This window comes from Epinephelus lanceolatus, chromosome 12 (genome assembly GCF_041903045.1).
Source record: "Epinephelus lanceolatus isolate andai-2023 chromosome 12, ASM4190304v1, whole genome shotgun sequence".
NCBI classification, from domain to species: Eukaryota; Metazoa; Chordata; class Actinopteri; order Perciformes; family Serranidae; genus Epinephelus; species Epinephelus lanceolatus.
Window position 1 is genome coordinate 10,523,336 of NC_135745.1, and position 23,791 is coordinate 10,547,126.

At 42.2% G+C, this 23,791-nt stretch overlaps 1 protein-coding gene across 6 annotated transcripts in view; it reads left to right on the forward strand.

Annotated features, from left to right (window-relative positions):
• The window catches only part of rnf220a (ring finger protein 220a), a 178,354-nt gene that overhangs the window by 149,083 nt on the left and 5,480 nt on the right, over positions 1-23,791 (forward strand). For 4 of the 6 annotated variants that reach the window (XM_033650015.2, XM_033650016.2, XM_033650017.2 and 1 more), the window contains 5 exons: positions 5,145-5,337; positions 6,141-6,196; positions 6,435-6,546; positions 17,496-17,607; positions 21,457-21,531. In XM_033650015.2, coding sequence (XP_033505906.1) covers positions 5,145-5,337; positions 6,141-6,196; positions 6,435-6,546; positions 17,496-17,607; positions 21,457-21,531 — 548 coding nt within the window. Of the gene's footprint in view, positions 1-5,144; positions 5,338-6,140; positions 6,197-6,434; positions 6,547-17,495; positions 17,608-20,862; positions 21,058-21,456; positions 21,532-23,791 lie in introns of all 6 variants that reach the window. The other 2 variants (XM_033650010.2, XM_033650012.2) reach the window with 1 other exon arrangement.

Genomic DNA, 23,791 nt, shown 5'->3' on the forward strand with positions numbered 1-23,791 from the left:
TCTAAGTCTCGGTTTTATGAGCTGGAAAGCAACTAGCATTTACTTTTAACTTGGCAGGATATATTCAAAAGTCTGTCTTTAAAGGAAAATGTGTTTATTACAACTAAGTTTTTATAATAATTTCATGTCAAAATATTTCATTTGACGTTTTTTTGTGCTGGCGCCAATGCAAGACCTGCAAATCCTCACACTGGAGATTGGAACCAGCAAAAGTTGCCATTTTTGTTTAGTTTATGACATCAGTGATTAATCGATAAGCAAAATCTTGTAGACTCAGTAATCTATACTGGATTTGTCATGAGGTTGTTTAAACAGAAAAGTTTCTGTGTTATTTCTTTGATGAATTCGTAGGCCTACATCTGCCTTTACTGTCTTGTTCTTTCACTACAGCATTTTCAATTAAAATATTCTATTTATTTTTGTTTTATTTATGTATTTATTTATTTAGTTTCAGATTTTAGAAATTCCATTAAAAATAAGATCCAATTGTTACCAGCAAACCCCACAAAATTCTTGTACAACAGTTTCCCAAGTACCTCTGTGACAATTTTCAGGTTGTTGTTTTTTTAATAATTAAATGCTGAAGTCATAGTCATATGCATACATTTAGTCAGTAAAAATATGCATGTTCAAAGTAATTTATTTAATTTCTTTATTCAGTGAATATTAGCTATCCAATGTTTATTATCTGTATTAGCGTCATACTTATTAAAGGTCCAGTTTGTAGGATTTAGGGGCATCTATTGGCAGAAATGGTGTATGATATTCTTAGCTATGTTTAATTAGTTTATAATCACCTGAAAAGAAGAATTGTTGTGTTTTTGTTACCCTAGAATGAACTGTATATATATCTATCTACAGAGCGGGTCCTTTCCCACAGAGGCTGCCATGTTGTTCTATGGTAGCATAGAACGGACAGATAGAGACATTTGCATTTCGTCAGCCATTGTAGTTCTTCTGAGCACCTGGCACACGGGGGAAGTTTCAGCTCTGCAACCTCACCGCTATATGCCACTAAATCCTACACACTGGACCTTTAAAGCAGAGGGAGATTGGAACTGTGTAGCTAATATGCACACTTCAGTATTTGTTTATTTATGGAGTCATATCATCATCTCAACACTGAACAATGTTATAGCACATTGCAGATTTTCCTCATATTATGCAGGGCCTACAATCAGATTTCAATGTACCACATTACATAGCACGTTTAATGTTCCTATTTGTTTCTCAAGTGTTTACTCCTGCTTTTTAAGTGGCCGATCTTAAAAGAAAATAGTTGATCTGTCAGTTTAGCCACAGACAGATGGAAAGGCAGACAGGGAGGCAGGCAGACAGATCCTGAGGTTTGATATCAGGCTGTCCTGAGAGACAGAGGAGGAGAAGAGGGGGATTATTGCAGGTTGAGATGGCCCAGAGGGATTGAGCAGAGGAGAAATCTGTGCTTTGTAAATGGACTTCAAAGATGGCCGTCTCATGTCTTTGTGTCTGTGTCCCTTTCCCCATCTCTCTCCCTCTCTCTCTCTCTGACCTGTAAATGGCAGAAAGATAGTGCGATGACCTTTGACTCCCCTCCTCTCTGCTTCTTAGAGGGTCCCGATAATTGCTATGGTAACGGGATGTCGCCGAGGTCGGTCGATTGGTCGGTCCGGGCTGTCTGTCAGCCTGATGGGTCCTTTGATCCTGCCCTCCTCCTCAGATCTGAACTTGTAGTGTTGTTGTGGTGACACGTATGTAGATTGAGTGTCTCCGCTGTTGCTGTCATGAGGCATGTAGCTCCGAGGATAAAATGTGTAGTTAGTATGTTAAGAGTCAACGATATTCAGGAGATGGTTATGATAATGAGACAGACCAGGATGGCCCTGTACGAGTCGGTATGTGTGTGTATTGATCATGCCTGTCTGACAGAAAGGAGGGGAAACTGGGGACTGGACCAGGGGAGAGAGAGAACAAGTGATACATGAGTAGAGAGAAAAATAGAGTGATAAAGGGTGGTGCAAGAGATGTGAAGAAGCAAACTGTCAAAACAAGCAAGGGAAGGGAAAAAGTGGAAAGAGGATAGTTCAGAGAAATGTGAAAGAATAAAGGTAAGAAGGAAGAAGTGATAACACAAAGAAGGTGAGGAAAGGAGGACTGGATAGGAAGAGAGGTGAAGAAAAAGAAAGGGGAGGGGGCGTCGGTGCATAATGTGAGTGAAAGGCAGTTAGAGTGGGGCTGACCTTTCCCTGGCCAGATTAGATTGGCCTGCCAAGACTGCTTAGAGGGACAGATAGAAGCACTAGAACACACACACACACACACACACACACACACACACACAACCGGCCACACATATGCTCACAGTTAAAACACCAAAGACATGTAGAGTGTGTACATGTACAAATAGACCTCAAATAAGGACAAAAATACAGCATCCATAAGGGAATCATTTAAAATGTCTGAGAGCTTGTGCTATTTTTAAGTTTGTATTGTACCGCACTTTGTATTATTATAAATAATACTGGATTTCTGCTGATGTGTGATTAATTTTTAAGGCTTTATCTGCTGATACAGTTGTCGTACTGATATTATAATTACATAAATTGTACATTATTGTGATCTTGTTGTGAATCACTCGGGCCAGAGCTCACCACAGGTCCACTTACTGTAGTTCTAAAGTCGGTTTTAGGGTCACTAAAGTGATTATTGAGCGTTTCTGTGGGCTTAGAGATTGAGACTGCAATGTCCCTGGTCCAGATCTGTCCAAGGAACTCCGTTGCATCTCTCTGCCACACATCCTGTCATCTCTCCACTGTTGCTTTTGTTTTCTAAATTATTCCATGGGCAGGTTTTGGTAGGTTTTCCACACTCGTGAAACTCTCTAAATGGGCATTACCAAGTCGTCAGAGCCCACATATTCATGTTCCACCTCATGAACACAGTTGTTGTGGCCAACCAGCCACAAGATCCATAGTTTGATTAGTTGATTGGATTATGCTCCAGCCACTACTGCCATCACCACTACAACACACACACAAAAGCACTCATTCGTGCATTAGTGGTTTGGAGTTAAAACTATTTGTTTTACTCTCATCCAGTTGGTCACTCCTTTACAGCTGATGGATGAGAAGCTTTCTTCCCTGGCTTGGCTGACACTGAGGGATTGGGGGTAGAGTGGCTTAAGCTTGGGTCATAGTAATGAAAGGCAGAAAGTCATGTGTGAACTTGAATATGAACTGTATCTCACCTGTCACCACCGTGTTGTAGGTTCACAAACTGGTCTGGAATGCTGTGTGTGTAGGCTAGGTAGTTACCATCTTTGATGGTAAGTAAGGGAGGGACAAATTCCATACCTGAAAGACTGAGCTTTCCCCCAAATTAACCAACTCTACATAGCAAGGAAGTCTGCCAGTGGTGAGAGGAAAAAATGCATGAAGTCCAACGGTTTCACCATGTCAGGCTGTATAATAATGTAACGTGTTCTGTTCGCCTTCTGCCATGCCCTGAAAAACTATAGCCTCAGTAGCCGAGCAGAGCCAGCAGGCTGCTAGATTTACGCTGCGTGGCCATTGTTCCCATATGTTCCCCTCTGCCGCTGAGACCAAATAAAAGTTAAAAGGTCCTTTTTATTTGATCACTAAAAACCATGGGCCTGTCGTAAAACGGCTTAGCATCGGTGGCGCGTTTTATCACAGCGGCTTTCAGCCATTCCGTGCTCACATTCTCTCTCCTCCCTCCTCATTTTTTTTTATTCTTTTCTAGAGTAAGAGTGAAATGAATTACACCGTTAAGCAGGAGAAGCAGCAGCAGATGTTTAAATCCCAGAAGGTCCTCGGAGACGAGCCCTAGCGGCTGATTTGCACTTTGACAAAGACGCCATAGTGCAGTGAGACACTGTAGTGCACTGAGACCAACTGTTATAGGAAGTCAAGTATGGAGACTCACACACACATACTGGGACAGGGGGTTAAATAAGATGGCTGTCAACTCTGTCGAGTTTCTATCTGGTCCCACATACACATATACACACACACACACACACACACACACACTTGTCACATACACACAGAACACACTAGTCCAGCTGAGAGCTTGTAGAAATTGGGATAGGTGTAAATAAGATGGCTGTCAGGCCTGTCAGTGGTAGACACACACAGACACATCCAGAGTCACATCTCAAGTGAAACACACACACTCTCACACACACAAGTGCTCAAATAGTAAGTAACATACACACGTGAACACTCCTGCACACGCACACACCTTACCTACCTTTGCGTAGTAGATAGATGCGGTGTAAGTGACAGGTAGACAGACTCACACACTTGCGCGTGCACCCACACCTTCAAGGGGTTGGAGAGACAGGGCCTAAGTGACAGAGGGACAGACAGTCTCAAACAAACACTGAGGAGACGCCTCTAAGTGACGGACACACACACACAGCCGGCTCTGTGGCTAAGTGGAGCTGAAGGGAGCAGTCAGGCAGTGGTAAGGGTTTGTCTGAGCGTTCATCACTGGGTTTATAGAAGTGCCACTCTCACACACACACACACACACACACACACACACACACACACACACACACACACACTCCCACAGTCTCCCACTCTCCCTCTCTTTCTCCCAAAGATTGATGGGTGAAGTGTCAGTCTTCATCAGTTCACCCCGTGTCTGTCTCTCTTTTCACCCTCATCTCTCTGACCAGATATCTTTCTCGTCTCCCTCCATCTGCAGATCCTTAAAAAAGTAAAGTTTTTTAATAACCTCAAGTTTAAGATCTCTTAGGCTTGTCTCAAAAGCAGGCAGCAGAGGTCCCTGTTGTTATATTCTGTATATATTTTGCTGGATCTGTGACATTAGATACTGATATGTGTTTACTCTGACATTTAATCAAGTGTGAACTGGAATGTAAAGCATAAGAAATTATTTTGCCTAAATGTGTGACTTGCAGCCGTGATTTTATTTTTCATGTTGTATTAGATCACTTGTGGTGTCAGTTTTAACACCTATTAAGTAAACCTCACTATGTCGTGTCCTGGAAAATTATGAGTGATGAAGCCAGTGATGGGCAAATTTTCCTCTCCACACATGAAACTCAAGGTTCTCTCATTTTCACTGTCTTACTGAAAGTCACGCTGAAATTCGTGTTCATATTCTCTTCACAGGAACAGGTTTTGCCACGTGTAGCATCAAGGAGAGCGCGGCAGACAGCGATGCCGACCTAGACGTGGACGGAGACGACACCTTGGAATACGGCAAGGCCCAGTACACCGAGGCCGATATCATCCCCTGCTCTGGAGCCGGAGAGGACCAAGGAGAAGCCAGGGAGAGGGAGGCGCTACGGGGAGCCGTGCTCAAGTATGAGGCCATAACTACTGCACAGTCAAGCTAGCAGAATATGAATCTAAGGGGATAGTTCAGATTTTTTTAAGTGGGGTTGAATGAGTTAGTTATCCATAATGAGTGTGTAACATAAAGTCAGTGGGCATGTCCCCAGTTTGGAGAAGCCAAGCAATTAATTGCTGTAGATGGGGGCAGAAACAAAACACATTTTAGCCACCTAAAAAGGTCCCAGCTAAAAAAAAAATAATATCAGTTGAAGTGTACACCATATTAAGAATATTTTCACTGCTTCACCACACCGTCAGACAGCGATTTGCGACAGAGGACTAAAGCTGATACATTGCTCTCATCAAAGCCAGACTGCATTAAGAAAAACAGTCATTTAACACCCCTGAGCACAGGAGCTGCTCGTCTGCTTCTCTCTCCACATTTGTATTATTGTGTAACTTTGGCATTAAAAGGGTAAGTTTGGATTCACTGAATTCACTCAGAAACAGTAACTAACTGATTGAGGCAGCAGTAGACCAGCAGTTCCCGTGTTAAGGGAGCCAAATTTACGGTTTCTGTGAATGGAGTCTGGTGGCTTTGACGAGGGCATTGATGGGGAACTGAAGCCATTAACTGCTTCCCCATCAAATGAGGGTTTTCTGTGGCAAGGTAAAGCGGCGAAAACATTCTTTTGCTTCTGTGGCTTACAACTCTGTCTGATTCTCCAAACTTGGGGGCGTTCCAACCGACATTCGCTGTAGGTTACACTGTCAGTGAAATGGAATGCACCATTGAGGCTCTATTCATACCAACATTTGTCTCTGTTGCAGCGGTGGGATGCCTTCTAACAGAATAACGCCTGAATTCTCCAAATGGGCCAGTGACGGTAAGAAGGGCTAAGACATTTTATTCATAATGTTTTAATATGATTTTAGTATCGCAAGTCTTCATATAAAGATTATAGTTACTTACACAAGAGATAATTTGCCAAGAATGTTGGATATTTATTTTCTCCTCATTTTGACTCATGGTTTTTGAATCTGCAGGGAGGTGTGTGAATGCTTATTGCAGCTACAACAGTCACTCTCCAGTGTTAACCACATTACCTGTTTGTGTGTTTTCAGAGATGCCTTCAACGAGCAATGGAGAAAGCAGCAAGACAGACCCCAGCACCCCTTCATCCTCCTCCTCTTCCTCCTGCGCCCCGCGCACCTGTAAAAACAGTGAGATCGAAAAGTAGGTTACACATATGTACAGACACGCACGCATATCATGATCTAGTTGTAAAAGGTGAGACAGAAAATGACTCTGTCATGTTTCCCATCGCAGTATCAGACCGATTTCACACACACACACACACGGTGATTCTATGACTTTGTGATGAGTTTTTGTACTTGTGGGAGAGTCGACTTGTAGAGGGTCATAAATGATGCATTTTGTGTGGATTCTGTTTTTGCCGTGTGTGTGTGTGTGTGTGTGTGTGAGTGACAGGGAGGGTCTCTCCAGGTATTGATTTTTCTTGCAGTTGTGTTCTCTCTGAGCACAGAGCTGCCTTAGAATCATTAATGGGGACGTAGACACAAGCAGATACAAGGCACACGCTGGTTTCAAGGCAGCAGGGTGAAAACATGCAAATGTTTGTTCACACTGTTTAGACACATGCTTTCAACAACACCGTTTATACACCACGACATGATGCATGATAAACAGCTGTTTTCTCATAGTTTTCAAGTAAAGCTTTTTAAGAATGGCAGGACGATGACACTGAACATCACACACATGGCATTTATACAGGTAGCACTTAGATTACAGATGTTGTTTCTGTATTATTTTTTGATCATATCTTGGCTCCCATTTGGAATTGGGTAATAGACTGTTACTGACCAGTTGGACAGGAGGAAAGCAAATTACCCTCATGGCACACACAAAATTACACCACATAATGAACTATCATGCAAACAGAGAGAAAAAAAAATCTTTGTTCTTATTAACAATATATATATAGACTTTTGGGAGATAATCTTAGATCAAATATTATTGCTTTTCCCACATCTGTTTAGTGTGCTGCAGGAATGAGTCCAAAAGACAAGGAATGAGTTAGCATTTTAGCACTTCCGGTACCCTCATCACGAAGTCACTGGGTTTTTTAAATGAGTTGGTTTTGGTTATTCAGATGCCTGAAATAAGGTCTGTGGTTAACACAAGCTGAAGAGACTTTCACATTTGCTCTTTGACAAGAAATACACTGGTGAATTCCCACTCATCATTTCTGAAGCTTTAACGTGTCTTAAAAAAGACAGTTGCAAACAAGTGGCTAACACGGCTTTACAGCCTTGTTGTGGTGGCTCATGCGACCGTGGTGTAGTTTATTAATAGCCTTAGTTCGCTTTTATTTCTGTTCGTTGCATTTATGATTAAAAAATCATAAAGTGGTGTTCATTTGTAAAGATTATTTTGCAGAACAAAACATGTCACAAACTGATGTTTGCCACACAGCTTATTTTCTGCAATACTCCAAAGTCCAGTGGAAAAATCCCATAGGCTTTTTGTTAAAGGAAGCAGGGTGATGTTAATTTCCAGACTGGCCCCCAAAAAAGGTCATCCCTGCAGCTCCTAGTAGTTCAACTTTCAACCAAAAATGGTAGCATTATTAACACCAATTAGAAGTATAAAATTGTCAGAGAGTGGAACATTCTTGTGGCATCACATACCTCCTCTGCACCTTAACACTAGTAATGTAATACGATTGTGTATGTTTATCAGTAAAGCAGAAATTAGGGCTGTACCTGAATCAGAATTTTTCAAGTCGTCTCTGAATTTTTTTTATTTTTTTTTTCTGAAATAATCAAAAGTGTGTGTCCTGGTCATAGTTCAGTAAAATAATCCGTGTCCGTGCTGATTCACTGCTGACAGGATGATGTGCTTGTGTCTAGTTCAATCATAGTTTAGCAAACTTGGCTGCATTCAGCACTGGAGCTGAGAGCGTTGAAGCACCACACAGAAACAAGTTAGTTTTGTAATTGCGAAATGGAGACGTTTAAAGCCCTCCATGCAGATATCCTGTGTTGCTCAATGCACAGCTGAATAAAGTGCCGTGATTTAACTGACAACGTGAGATCAGACTTGGGGAAACTTTAAATCATCAAAGTTTAGGAAGTAGCCCCAGCAGATATACTCCAAAAATCTCAAGTTCTTAAATATGTCATATTGACCTGTATATATGACTGCAGCTAGAGGCTGGATTGGACATTACAAAGAAAATCCCCTCACCCAGCTGTGATTTAAACATACACTCACATTCACAAGCGGACACACTGGCCTATTCATTAGAACACCCTGTGTGTGAAAGGCCAGCGCTCTGTAATTCCCTCATTTCCATCTCCTCATCCATATTCTGCCACAAGTAAACAATCTCACACACACACGCCCTGTCCCCTGCATGGGTAATAGAGGTCAGCTCATTGCGAGAGCGAGAGAGAAACGTCGGTGGGCAAAGAGAAAGAGGGATTTGGTTGATTGGTTGCTGCTGCATGTCTGGCATATTCTCCTGTCCATTTGCCCCATGCGATTACAGGCACACTCATACACACACTGAGCTGGGGTCAGTCTGCTTGTTGCCTTCCATCCCAGACCCTATTTCTTAAAGTGATTTCCTTTGTCCACCTGGAGTACCTTTAGGAATACCCCCTAAAAAGCAGCACTCTCATCTCGTTTTCTTAACCTTTCCCTTTCCCAGTCATTTCCTCAGGCAAAATGTTAAAATATAAATGATTGGAGTGTGTTGTCTTCCCTGTTATTGCAAACGTCTCTCAAGGCTGCATTGGCCACCAGAGCAGGACACTAATGACAGAATTTACTTTAGGAAAGTTTTAAACGTATATTTCCTAAAAATATGAAATTTTTGTAGCTTTATGTGTAGTATTCTCCATGTATCTGTCACCTCTTGATAGGCTGCGTGCAATTAATGCTTCATTTCAATGAATCAATCAGCGCTCAGTGTGTGTGTTCCCCATATTAAATATCAGCAGATGGGATAACTGGTGAATAAGCAGAGCAGCTTGAAGTGTATTGATCAGAAACAGCACAGCAAGGCAAAAGGTGTGTGTGTGTGTGTGTGTGTGTGTGTGTGTGTGTGTGTGTGTGTGTGTGTGTGTGTGTTTGCTGAGCGAGGGGATGCATTCGATAAGTTGTTTGTGCTGTGATCCTCCTTGTTTCATTTTGTGTGTGTGTCTGTGTGTTATTGTGTGTGTGAGAGAGAGAGATGTAGGCAGGTCAGTGTGGCTGAGTAGAGAGGCAGTGGTCAGATGGTGCTGATTGATCTAGTTTTGCACACACACACTCATGCACAGTTGGTGTGGTACTGATGTCAGTGAGGACAAGGTGCTCTTCTCATGCTGCTCTGTTTGCATAGCTTAGAGGACAGTTGTAGCTCATCAGTGAGTTTGAGTTTCTTTTCAGAGCTGTCATTTACTCCAAGTTATTTATTTTCCTGCTACAGACCATACATTACATCGGACTTATGTTGGTAAACAAATCATTTCTGGAAATGAACTCAATCTCAAAGATTTAGTTTAGTGAGAATCATCTTGCTTGCCTAACACTCATTGCTAAGAACTACCTGAAATTCTAACATTTCCCAAAGAAAATGTGAGGTTATGACTTTGTCACGGTCAAAATGTGGTTGTACTTGTTGCTACATGTTGTCCTAGCTGAGGTCTTAGTGGCCACCTAGAGAAGAGCATGCCTTAATCGAAGTATCCATTTAAAGGGAGCCAACTAGATGCTGAATGATTGCAATGGAACAAGCAGTCAGCTGGCTGGAACAATTCCCTGCCTCACTCTTCTCCGCTTGCTATAAATGCACGTATTTGTGGAGCTTCTGTGCCCCTCCATCCCCAAATGAAAATGAGATTTGTCTCCTTTCGTTACATTGATACATTGTACAAGTGTGTGTGTGGCTTTGCACGGGGGCAGCGTCAGTGAAATCTCTCTCTCTCTCTGTCTCTGATCCCAGATGGGTAATGATCTGGTCGCCTCCCGGGGCGTCCTCGTTCCCTTGCTCATTCCCCCGCAAGATAAATGAGCTCACATACACACACACACACACACACACACACACGTATACACGTACAACGCCTGAGACGCTCTTTCCCCTCCAAGATAAATGGCCCCTCCAATGCCGCCAATGCGATTGCTGCCAAATTTGGTGCTCCAGCTGGAACAATGCGGAGAGATTTCCATGTGGTTTCTGCAAATAATTGAATCTGTCCTCAATTTGGAAGTGATGAAGCTAGATTTCTACCCCCCCCCCCCCCACACACACACACACACACACACACACATACACACTGCCCAGTCGCTCTCGCTGCCTTTTCTCTCTGGTTCTTCTCTTTATTGTTGTCGCTAAGCCACATTTCTCTCTCTTTCTCCCTTCTTTCTCTTTCCCATTTCTCTTTTCTTCCCATCCTCTGTCTCAATTTTTTCTCAGGCACTTACAAAACGGCCCCCTCCTTTTTCATTTTGCCATCTGAGACCTACACACATACACACACAGATCGGGCTGAGGCAGGGGAAATCAATAGTGACTTAAATGTTTTATCATGGTGTGTCAGTGTAGTTAAGGCCTCGGTTAACAGGGTGCAGCAGAGAATGATGCTCTAAAGGGATTTACCGCTGCTATTTTCACAGCACCTACGTGCAAGAGATTTATTTACCTACCTGCTGATAAAATGTTTGCTTGAATATTGTGTTTTTAGAATTAATTGTTATGTAATTTTGTCATTTGCTGTGTGCTTGTGTTGAGAGAGAGGGAGGCTGAGTGAGGCCAAAATGTAGGTAGACAGTAGATTAAGACACTGGGCTGATTGAGACGGATGGCGGAGGTCTTCAGCTACACACAGACACACACACACTAATGAAATGAGAAATAGCCCCACACACGTTGGGGACAGAGCGCTAAATAGAGGGGAGGCACAGCCATCTATCTGTCTCTGTCAGGCTTTCGTGCTTGCTTGTCGCCATAGGGGTGACTGGAGATGGAAATGCACCGCAGTTTCACTTTCTTTCACTCACACACATGCACACAGCATTCAAAAAGCCCTGTGGGCCAGTAACTAAGTTGGAGTAGCAGCGTGTTGCATGAATGGAAGCTGTATTTCAGTATTGGTTCCTCAGGTTTTACGATGGCAGGCCTTTAAGATCAAGGCCACAGCTTCGGTTTAAAACCTACCAAGCCAGAGCCTCGTCCCACTGTGCCCACAAACTCTCATACATACAACCCTGCACAGCACAGAGCAAACAGATGTACCATACATACCAGTTAATATCTGTAATTGGAGGGAGACCCATACATATTCAAACTGTTGTACTGACAGCAAAATATACTCAATGGACAGCCAAGGACACAGTCTAGGGGAATACTCACTGCTGTATTACATATAGACTGAACACTGAAGGTTTGGGTTCCAAAGCGTTTTCAAGTGTACGCCAGATTCTGAGCTGATCGCTGTAGGGACACCACATGATGTTGCCCTAACATCGTCTGTGACGCAACACTTGCTGAATCACTTCATCGGCAACCAAACAGAGGAACGTCGACACCTTGTCATGTGTGTGGTGTAGTGTAGGACTGGGCAACATGGAGAAAATCAAATATCAGATTTTTCATATTTTTGATATCAATGTTGTGACTGTATCGTAGGTTTGAATATTGGCGCTTTCACTAAATATTAACACAAGAATTTTAATAAATAATCATAAGTAATGTGGAGCAATCAGTGGTCTGCAGTGTTTTATCTCCACCTTCTACATCAGCTAAGCTCACTTTGAACCTCAACCGTGGTGACACAAAAAATTACCAGGTACTGTCCACAATGACAAACCAAAAAAGAGCGAGTTGAGATGAGTCGAGCTGTGTTGTACCATGCAGTGGAAATGCAGCAGTAGAGAAAGAAGCACCACTCTTTACCCCGCTCTTGGATCGTGGATTGTCTGTTTTCTCTGTGAAACAAGACTAACAGAGTGGTCAGTGGCCATTTAAATTAAATGCATATCATGTCAACAATTGCTCATATATTTAATATTAACCAGGACCTGCCCTCTCAGCCAGCAAGTGAACACAGATATCAGTTGAATATTTGAGATATAGTTGTTCCTAACTGCAGCTACTTTCAGATCTTAAGAGCTGCACTTATAGATTTGATTACAGATTTAAAAAGGTTATTTGTTAAGCCGATTCAGATGAAATAAAATGCTATCTTACCTCAACACACTGTTTGATTGACTTTTTGTTTATGAGCCCATCAAACTTTTGCAACAGCGTGATATAGCATGTCATATTGGTGTATCTCTACCAAGACCTGCATTCATACAACCTTGCAAATCAGGATCAGATCTGTGTATTTTATATATGTTTTATATACTGTTAGTCCCTCCCTGAGGCTCACGCTTATGGAAACTTGATGCTACACTGAGTAGCAGCCAACTCACACAAATGATTCTTGTATATTTCCTAACCCAGGAATACCTCACCTTTTAGGCTGTAACCCAAATTGAACTGTTAGCTTGTTTCTGTGAGTCGACATGACATGTTTGCTAAGCCTGGGTCCCACAGTGACATAAATTTTCTGTATTTTTGGCTGCAAGACTGAAAAGGTTAAAAACCCCTGAGCCAGCTTAAATCAGTGACACACACAAATAGCATAAAGGGCTTAGACTCAAGGATTTTTACTTGTGGTTCTTGCTGGTTGAGAGGTAGTTTATCTCTCCCTGTGTCACATTTAGCCCCAGAGAGTTGTCTTTCCTTTCCTTGGCCCTGTGAAATCATCCTGTTCTCCTTTTTACCTCCAGTAAATCTTTGCACCTCCTCCATTCCCTCCTACTCCCCCTCTACCTCCCTGCCCCCTGGTTGAGATAGCCTCAGCCGCAAAAAAATAGATTAACATGTATTCAGATGTGGTACTCAATTAACTGTGCTAAATAAATATTAATTTTAGAGATAGAGAGGACGATAGAGAGGAGACAGCAGAGGTGAGTATTGCTGGAAGAAAAGGAGAATATTTTTTAAGTGTAAAACTTTCTCCGTCTCCATTGTTTAACCGACATTGGACAAGGAAGGAGAGCCCCTTGGCAGAGTTTTGTGCTCAACTGAGCGACAGGGGGCTTTATTGGAGCTGTTAAAGGAGAGAGACAGCCTTGTTTTAGGGACAACCCCCACCCAGTCCTGTCCAGCCCAGAGTCCACTGCTGCTTTATAAGCTAGCAGGCTAATCAAGGCTAAATGGCTTTTTACAAGCTCAGAACTAATAAGAGGAGAGGGTAAAGCAGTTTATAGGGCATGGAGTGGCGAGTCAGGCTTGGAGTCCCAACTAGGTCTTTATAGACATCGAATAGTGATGGGTTACAGGGAGGAGCTAGAGCAGGTAGACTTTTCCCATGGAGGGTGCAAAACCTCCTTGCTACATCTGTTGTGGAAGAATGGCTCAGTGTTCTTGATCAAGACAAGTCCAGACCAGCCTCCAGATCCTGATAACCTGACTTCTCTGTGCAATAAGTACCATGAATCTCTGCAAAAATCTTTAAAATGTCTCATTATTTTATTATGTAACAGATCACACCCAACAAACAGATCTCCACTTGGGCTAAAGAATGCACTGATTAGAATCTTGTGGTCAAGGGTCAAGGTCACTGTGACCTCACAAAACATGCCTTTGGCTATAACTTATGAGAATTTATATGCTAATCATGACAGAATTTCACTTAAATGTATAATAGGATAAAATGATGGTGCGACACTGTGACATCAATAGTTTGCAAAAACACTTTTGTGGCCATTATTTAACACAACAATTCAGGAGCAGAAGGGAGATATTTGGTTAGATGGTCAGATACTGAATTGGTGACTCTAGTCTTGGCTGCCCAACTTGAAACAGTGCTGATTGTATAGATCGTCTGTGTTGTCAGGGGGACGATGTGTGTGAAGCATCCATGTTTTCACAAATGTGGATGTAAATTTTAACTGCAATGTGACTGGTTTACTGAGGCATACAACTGTAAGGCAATAATTCTAATTTTTCGATACCCATTATGTGAATGTAAGCATTCAGTTATGTTAAATGCCACCAGACAAAACAGGCATGTAGCATTGCCATACTGTCGACCATTTTGGTGGCATCTAGGCACGTTGAACTGCCAGCTTTGACAAATACATCCCTGTGGACTTCACCATATTACAGACTTTATGGATTTAGCTGCTGGGGTAGTATGCCAATCATATGTTGCATTAAATCATATAACACTTGAGATGATTGGCTGCAAAAAAGCAAACGTACAAATAGTCATATTTTTAGACCTGAAATACATACAAAAAGGATTGAATGCAGGTATCATTAATTAAGTCGATATCTTTAGAGTGTTGAGTACCAATACCCAGCCGTAGCTGCAACTAAGTACAGATTTTTTTTTACAGATTATTTTTACAGTAAATCGCATGTTTAGTCTCAAAAATGTCATAAAATAGTGAAACCTTCATCATACATGCACAGAGTCCATTGTGATATCTTCTTGCTTAATTGGACCAACAGTCCAAATACCCAATTTAGAAAATATGAGACATTTGAGAGGCTGAAACCAAGGAAAAATTGGTGTTTTTTAAATGAACAAAATGTTTAATCGATCATTTCGGTTAATTAGATACCTTTAACTAATCGCTACAGCTCAAGCCATAAGTACTTACTACTGAAGCAAAATCGGATTTTGATCTAGCTTTTCAAGTATCATGAAATATAGTCCCTATACCTCAAAATTCTTACAATTTGTAACGCTTGGCATCATATAGTCATACAGGGGTTGGCACATTTCAGAAGACAGGATTAGGGGCTACCAGCCAATCAAAATAGAGAATCACAATCTGGGAATATCCTGTTGTAAAACAGTTGCAGCGTAATTTTGAGGTTTTAGGAGATGGAAGAGAAAGAATAGGGGACTGCAGTTGTGTGAGAGTTTTCGTTGCTCCTGCATAAGTTTCTGCCAAAAGGAAATTGAACTATCTGCAAACATAAGGCTTCTACGCTCAGCTTTTACAGCGCAGCTTAACACTGGAGTGTTTTGCAAACCTGAAATGTTTAATTTTAATTTAATCTTCAATTTAGTCTAAATGTTCAATTTAATTTAATGAGCTTATTTGACGATAGGCCTCAAGGAAATAAGATGTAAATCTACTCATACTGCTGCATACAGTAAAAATGGATTTACAGAAACCTGCCTCTTAATAGGAAATTGAGAAATTCTGTCCTTGTTTTTCTTTACATTTCCCTGCCTCTGCTGTTTGAGGATGCAGAAAATGAAGCCATATCTTAGGCCACACACACACAGGAACACACACACACACACACAGCCACTTATCGTTCTATTTTCCTCTCACCCTCTCTCCGCTTGTCCTTCCCCATCCAGATCAATACCATAGATCAGCTAGCTATCAGGCTGCAAAATGACCACATCACCATAAACGCACACACTCACTCCCATTTTAACACACACACACACAGCTATTGCATCTTGCCAGAGAACGAGTGGATGGCCATAATAAACACAGGGCTGGCTCGTGCGGCCTCGTCTCACAGCGCCAAATCATCATCAGCTGCAGCGTTGTGGTCTGTGCGTCGGCCGTATTGATTTAGTTATGGCTGCTTCATATGCTGTCGGACAGTGTTAAATGCACATTTTCTGTTATCATGCTACACATTAATCAGAGGCTGCTTAGGGGCAGGAAGAAAGGGAGGGCAGTGGATAGAATGAGGGAGGGATGAAGTGAGGACACAAGGCAAGGAAATAAATTGCGACGGATAGGTGGATATAGGGATGGATGGAAAACATAAGAGAGGAGATGCAGAGGATGAGACGTGAATGTGAGATTTTGATAAAAGGAGGACAGGGCACTTTGAGTCAAAACAGGGAAATTGAAGAATGAAAAAGCTGATGGAGTCTAAGGAAAATAGAAAGAATTGTGGGAATGAGCAAAGAAAGGGACTCAAGTTGTAAATGTGTTGTATGATGGGCCCTATGAAGATACAACTGAGTTAATTAGAAGAATGTCATGCTCCATCTTGGACAGAGAAATTAAGGGTTGGGGGGTTTAAAGATGCCCAAGCGTGTATTGAACTGCAGAGAGACAGAAGGCAATGATAAAGAGGTTGTCAAGAGAAACATGTCATACGACATACTGAGGGACAGAGAGCAGGTTTGCACTGCAGAGAGGGATATAATCAGATGGCTGTGAATGTGGGGAATCGAACACTGACACATTTATGTAAAGACAGGAGTTCATGAAGCTGTCATTGTGGGAATGAACACATATATTTAGATATAGTAGGTAGTCACAGAAGAGTGCAATATTGTGTCAAGACTGATAGTATTAATGTCAACCACCATAAAGTTAGAGACAGAAGATTTCTTTTAGCCAATTTCCTGTTTTTTATTTGTCAATGCGTGTTTCCATTAAATTTTTAAGTGAATTTCAAGCAAACTTTTGAGATGTTGCTAAAAAGCAATGAGAATTGGGCGCATTTCCATCAACTGGTTTTGAGCGAATAAACTCGGCTCCCTAAATTATGATTTTGGTCAGAGGTAGGTGGCATAGGCTAAGCTTTTTAGGCATGCTGTAATCAAGAGTAGAAGCAGTAGACATTGCAAACCAGATACAAAACAAGTTGCCTTGGCCATCTAACTGGTTAAGAGAAAAATGGAGAGACGTCTCCAGGAATTTGTTTCAGTTGGGCAAGTTTAACTGTTCCTTTGTGTCAACAAGTATTGGCCAGGTTTCATGCTGCCCAGAGGCAAAGACAAATCAAGGCAATGGTTCTTATGCACTTCAAAATGCTGACAGTGGAAACAGCTCATCAGTCATTTTTAGTTAACTGTTCACTAAGTCACAATATATTTGGTGAAGGTGTTTCCATATCCCATTTGTTGCATCAGCTGTGTTTCGACAAAGGCGAAAAACCACCTCAAGCATGGAGGTGTTTCGAACACCATTCTCACATTTATTGAAGTTTGGACATGGTCTGGCTTTACTTTTTCAGTGGTTGCTAGTGTGTAATTTTACACACTGTCTCACACTCATCAATATGTCTTAGAGAGTCAGCACTAAACATCTCCACCTCTGTCTTTCTTTCTGTTCCTATCTTCCAGGGTAACAGAGGAGGAGTCTACGGCTACTACCATGGAGGCTCTGAAGGCTCGAATCAGAGAGCTGGAGAGGCAGATACTGAGAGGAGACCGATACAAGTGTCTCATCTGCATGGTGAGTATACCATTCATATGCATGTTCTCTGTTTCAAATCAACCCTTAGTGGCAGTATTGTGCCTTTTGTCTGGAGGCACTGCATCTAACATTTGTAGAACTTAATGTGGTATCATGTAGAAGAGCAGCCGTGGTTTATGGTATTGGTAGTTACTGCAAGGGTTAGTAGTAGTAGTCTCTGAGGAAACCCCCGAAGGAGGATGTTGAGCTTAATGAAGAGCGCCTTCCTCATATCCTTCAATCTAACAAGTTTTGAACTAGTGGCACACAGATACTCTGTCCCAGTGCAGTGACTGGATCCTCAAAAATGAGTAAGATGACGATGCCTGTCCCATGTCACAAGCTCCCCAAATACTGCCTTCTTTTGCCCCAGTTTACTGTACTTACAACATAACTACTGCAGTCTCTGCAAACTGTAGTATGCTACAAGCCAGGGCACATTATTGCAAGCTTGTGGCCACATTGTGCTTTGTGGGTATTTGGATTGAGGCATCATATAAACAGTACATGATATGTGTAATGGAAACCAGGCATAAGATCCGTTTTGTTTAATCAGAAACTGCCCTGAAAACAGTATCTCCAAACCAACCACACTCAGAAAACTCACAAAAACAGTCTTGCTTTGTCTTTTCACTGTTCCAACAGTGACAACACCAACCCAGGTTTGGTTGAAATTAACCCTTAATTCACACAGTTGGGTGGAAATATGTTGGCTCAATACAGTTACTCTTTATTTTATGGGAGTCTGGCGGGCTTGGCGAGGGTGATACCTGGGCAGTTTCAGGTTAAACAAAAAGGTCGGCCTCAGTAGGATCCTTTCTGTAATGTTGTCAGACACTTAAAACAATTTGACCCTGTCAGAGGCAAAAATAAGCACTTGTATTGGATGTAATTTGATGGTGCACACATGCCCTGATGGATTACATTGCAGCCTGTTTCGCCACTGCCAGCTGCAGCACCATACTGGATCCATTTTTAAATATTATTGTTCCCATTAGTCAGATAGAAAACATGGGAAAACAGCATCCAGATTGAAAAATACCAAAGTTACCCTTTAATTGACCACATCATAAATCTTGATTTTTCCACTTTCTCGCTTTGGGCAGCAGATACTCTTATTACATAATGTGAAGTTTATTGTGTTGTATGCTGGATACTCATTGAAGTGTGCATGTAGGAACTGTGCGCATCTCATCTCCCTCAGTTTGTGGATGTCTAAGTAGCTTTATAAGTGAATGAGTGTTGCTTTTGTGTTGTGGTGGTTTATGCTCTTGCATGGCTTCGGAAGTCAACTGAATGTGTGCTGGGATAAGAGACTCTAGTGGGAAACGCAGTACGGCCTCAAATATGATCAGGATTCTGCTCTGTATTAATATATGTAAGATATTTTCATGGCCACAGTTGTAATTGTATGAAGCTGAAGCACCCTGATGACAATCAAAAAACAAACTATAGTGCATTTTAAAGCGGAAGGATGGGCCTGAGCTGTACAGCATGTATAGGTTATTGATTGGACTCCCAGATAATATAAGCCATTTGTTCATCCATGACAATATCAGGGAGAGTGAGGGACAGTGTCAATATTCGTGTTCATCAGATGCTTGAGATACGACTGCACCTGCACCCCCTCATAAGAGTTTGTGTTTCCCACTTTGTGTCAAGTACCCATCCTGTCATCCTTCAAGCTAGTGGACAGTGCAGCGTCGGCATTCTGTGTGTGTGTGTGTGTGTCTGTGTGTGTGAAAAGCAGGTAATTACCGACGCTTGCGCTTCCTAAAGGTCGCTGGGTGCCCGAGGTGACACGGAGGGCAAGACACAGCGATCGATCACTCACTGCCCCATGGACACACGGCTCTTCTCCGCTCATCTGTCACTGTCCCTCATCTCTCTCTCTCTCACACACACTCAAGCATACAGAGAAACACAGATATGTGTACAATGTCACACACACAGATCTTACACTAATCCGTCTCTGTCTGTTTTTAACTCGCCACTGTGCTCCTTCCCTGTCATGGTGTGTCTGATGTAGAAGTCATCAGGTTGCTTTCACTTCTTGGCAAACAGGAAGCATTTTAGAGGAGCTGGAGATTTCCACCACAGCCTCCAAGTATATCCAAAAACATGTGTAGCAGAGTTATGATTCACTAACTGTTGTGCATGGATCATAACCTTCCAATGCTCAGGTAGTTGTGTGTAAGTAGAAAACAAGTGCTCTCCTGCTGCAGCCAAGTTGGCTCAAGTTTATCCTCCCCTGGTCCTGAAGTGAGTTCAGGGCTGAGGTTTAGTCTCATCAGTGGATATCTACCCCCACCTACTGGTCAACTTGGGAGGGGAGATGCAGCTTTTCTGCTTAACAAGTGCATTTATTCATATAATAGGACAAACTGTTTTAAAACAGAAAGTATTAAAAGTAATATTAGTTAATGATGGTTATTCACAAGACAAAGTAAATAAAAAGAAGATCTAACAGTTTTTGGGTTTTGTGTAGTGTATTATAGTAAGCTGAGTATGGACTATTGGTTAGACAAACCATGACATTTGAAAATGTTACCTTTGGCTTTAGGAACTTCTGACAGCCTTTTTTTGTTTTTACCATCGATTCTGATGTTTTAAAGACCAAATGACTGATAGATTAATCACTGACGAAAATAATTGTTAGTTGCGGTTATAGTATGAACATTCACATTCATATGATTGACCCCCGTGAGCCCCATAAACATGCATCCTAACTTAGATCAGTACTATAGTAGCAATGTCAGTTAAAGTCAATGGATAATGAAGACATGTATTTCAATACTAATCTTATTATTAAAAACAGCCTTACATTTTACGGTATCCCATCAATTGCCAATCAGATCTTGAGCAAAAATACAGTGAAAGCAACAATATTCATTGTGCCATAAAATACAGAGTGAATGACTGTACGTCTGACTTACAGCTGAGTTTTTCTACTGGTCTCCTGTTAACCTTCAGACACATAGCCAAGCCATTAGCTTTCATATTTCATGATTATTTAACAAAACAAAGTCAGTACAAACACAGAGGGAGAGTTCTCAAGCGTTCCCTCAGAGCAGTCCTCATAGGCTGTCCAAGCTGTACGCGCTCTCTTACGTGTGCGTGGGTCTGTGTGTCTGTCCACACGCGCGTGTTACACTGTGGTGTTTATAAGTGCTCGACCAGTACAAGCCCGCCTCTATGATTAGCTGCCACCTTTCGCCCCCTCTCCTTCCCCACCCCCACCCCTCCCTTCCGCAGAGGAAGCCTGCTATCCAGTCAGGTGCGGAGATCAAGAGCCTAGGGGTGTGGCCAGGGCCCCGGCCGCTGGCCAATGAGGTCGGAGAGAGGCAGCCTAAGTCCCTCCCCCTCGGCCTGTACTGCCTGTACAGGGGCCTTGTGATTGGTGGCTACGGCAGCGGCATAAAGAGGCTCCTCCCACAGCCCTTACGGAGGGTAAGGCACTCCCTCCCTCCTCCGCTCCTCTTCCCCCCTCCTCCTTCCCCCTCATCTGTCCGTTCTTTTCGAGAGGAAAAGAAAAGAAAGCCAGTCATGGCTTTCTCCCTCATCTTCTCCTCCCTCTGCCTGCTTCCCTCCGTCTCTGCTCGTTGCCTGCCCGATATTGTGTCCATGTGTGTGTGACGTGCAGGTTGCTGGTGCCGTTGCCTCCCACGCTGCCTTGCTCAGTGGTTCTGTGGCTGCTGGCTGTGTCGTTTCATGGTTAGTGGTTTGATGCTGTTGGTCAGGGAATGTACAGTGTTGTTTTGGTTGTTGTTACCCGGCATGTGCGTGTCCTTTTGAATTTGGTGTAACTTCATGTTTCCTCTCTCTCTGTCTCTTTCTGTGTGTTCCTAGGACTCCTACACGATGCCACTCACTTCCATCCAGTGCTGGCACGTGCATTGTGAAGAATGCTGGCTCAGGACTCTGGTACGCACAAACTCACACACTTGTCCACAACCACACACACTCCTCCGTGCTGCAGCGCAGCTCCTCATGACATGCAGTTATTGCAGCCTCATTTCATAGTCAGTGAGTTTCTCTCTGTAGCTGTGCCCCATAGGGAGGAACTAAAATGGAATATTCCTCAAATGACCTGTTCTCTCGCCCCACACACACGTGTGCGCACACACAGACACACACAAAATCTAGGCAATGCAAACACTTCCAGTTCTCAGTAGGGGAAAAGCTTAGATGGAATGGCCCCCAAAAGGCCTGTTAAAATGTTGGAATAAAGTGGTCAACTCGAACCTCCAATGAGTTCTACATAGTGCCCCGGGTATACACACACACACACACACACACACACACACACACACACAGGCAGTGGTTTGTTGGTTATTAGTTAGTCTAATATATTCAGTAGTGTATAATTAGCTGGTGCTAATGTGGTAAATGGAGCACAGTGTTTCTGCTGCTGGCAGGATAAACAGTCTTCTCATTGGCTTTCTTTGGTGTCTTTGCTGTTATGTCCTCTTTTTTCCACATGTCCTTTGTTGTCTTCTGCATTTTCCTCTTCTATTACCTTTTCTCTCTCAAGCCTCTTCATCACCTCAGTGGCTCTGTCTTTTTAGCACTATCAGGTGGGACGCATCAACAGTTGCAAACAGTTCCCCACCTTTCGCGCCCTTTGATATACTTACAAATAAATACACTCTTAGCATAATTACAGGACCAAACACACAGGGAGAAGGGCTGCAATGAATAGCCGAAGAATTGTGTGCAAATGCTGCAGAACAACTAACAAACTACAAAGAAACAATTCCAGTAGAGTTAGTATTTTCACTAACCACATGAGAGCTGCATCCTGGGGATCCAGAGATGGAGATTAAGGTCTTTGAGTCCACTGTGGCCCAAAGGATTTCTTAACAACTATTTGAGGGATTTTGAGTGACATTCATAGTCCCCAGAGGATGAATTTGGCTTTGGTCATAAACACTAAATGTAAATATACCCATCAAGCATTTTTTGGTTTAAAAAACATCTAATAGCATCTACATGAAGACCTGACGTCTAGGCTAAATCACGGATGAATTTGGGCTGTCAGTGAAAATTTGGTAGACGTTTAACCATAGCCAAAGTGTAGACGTCATCAATTATACGGCTATGTAGAGACCATGTCCAAAAAATGGAGATAAACATATTTTAATTACTGTTGACTCTCCATACGTGATTGAATATCATACCGCCCGCCATCTGCAATGGCGAAAATTACATTTCATCAATTTCAAAATTAAATCAGCTAGATTTGGGTTACATGTAGCTAGACTAAATCGGAGCTAAATATAGCCAATACGTTTAAATCACGACTGTCGCTTGCTGGGTAATGTTTGTCAATAAGATAACTCAAATTTGCACTTTTAAGCTCCAAGCACACAAAAGTACTTCTTAGTTGAGACTGATTAATGAGACTGACAAGTTTAATTAGTAATGCACCAATTTTGAAATTCTGTGCAGATACTGGGGGTGGGAGTCACCAGAGGATACACGATACAATATAATCACGACACTTAGATCATGATACAATATTATTGCCATTTTAGCGATTATTGCAATAAAATATTTTGCAATACATTGATTACCTGTTTTCAACTGTAATTTATGCCCCCAAGAGAAAACCTTGTCAACACCTGTTTTATCAAACAGGATAACGTTTTTGGTCCATCCATCGCATCTTAGCCATTTTTTTGCAGCTGCAAAATGTATCTTGTGGACTGAAAAGGCAATTGATTATATTATTCCTGTAGGCTATCAAAAATATTAATTTGTAATATTAACAATTTATATGACAGAAAATCAGTACTTGGCACTGTGTGACGATACCATATTGCCACCCAAAAATATTGCAGTACTATGCTGTATCAGTTTTTTCCTCCACCCCTAGCAGATATCAATGTTTAAAATAACAGTTTGGCAGATACCAATGTTTTTTTTTGTGTCTCTGCGCTGCCGATAGCCATAGCTGGAGGCGTTATGTTTTTGGGTTGTCTGTCCATCCATCCATCCATCCATCCCATTCTCGTGAAGGTGATATCTCACAACAGCATTGAGGGAATTTCTTCAAATTTGGCAAAATAACATTCACTTGAACTCAGTGGTGTACTGATTAGATTTTGGTGGTCAAAGGTCAATGTGACCTTTTATCCGTCTCATTCTTGTGAACACAAAATCTCCAGAACACCTTAAGATA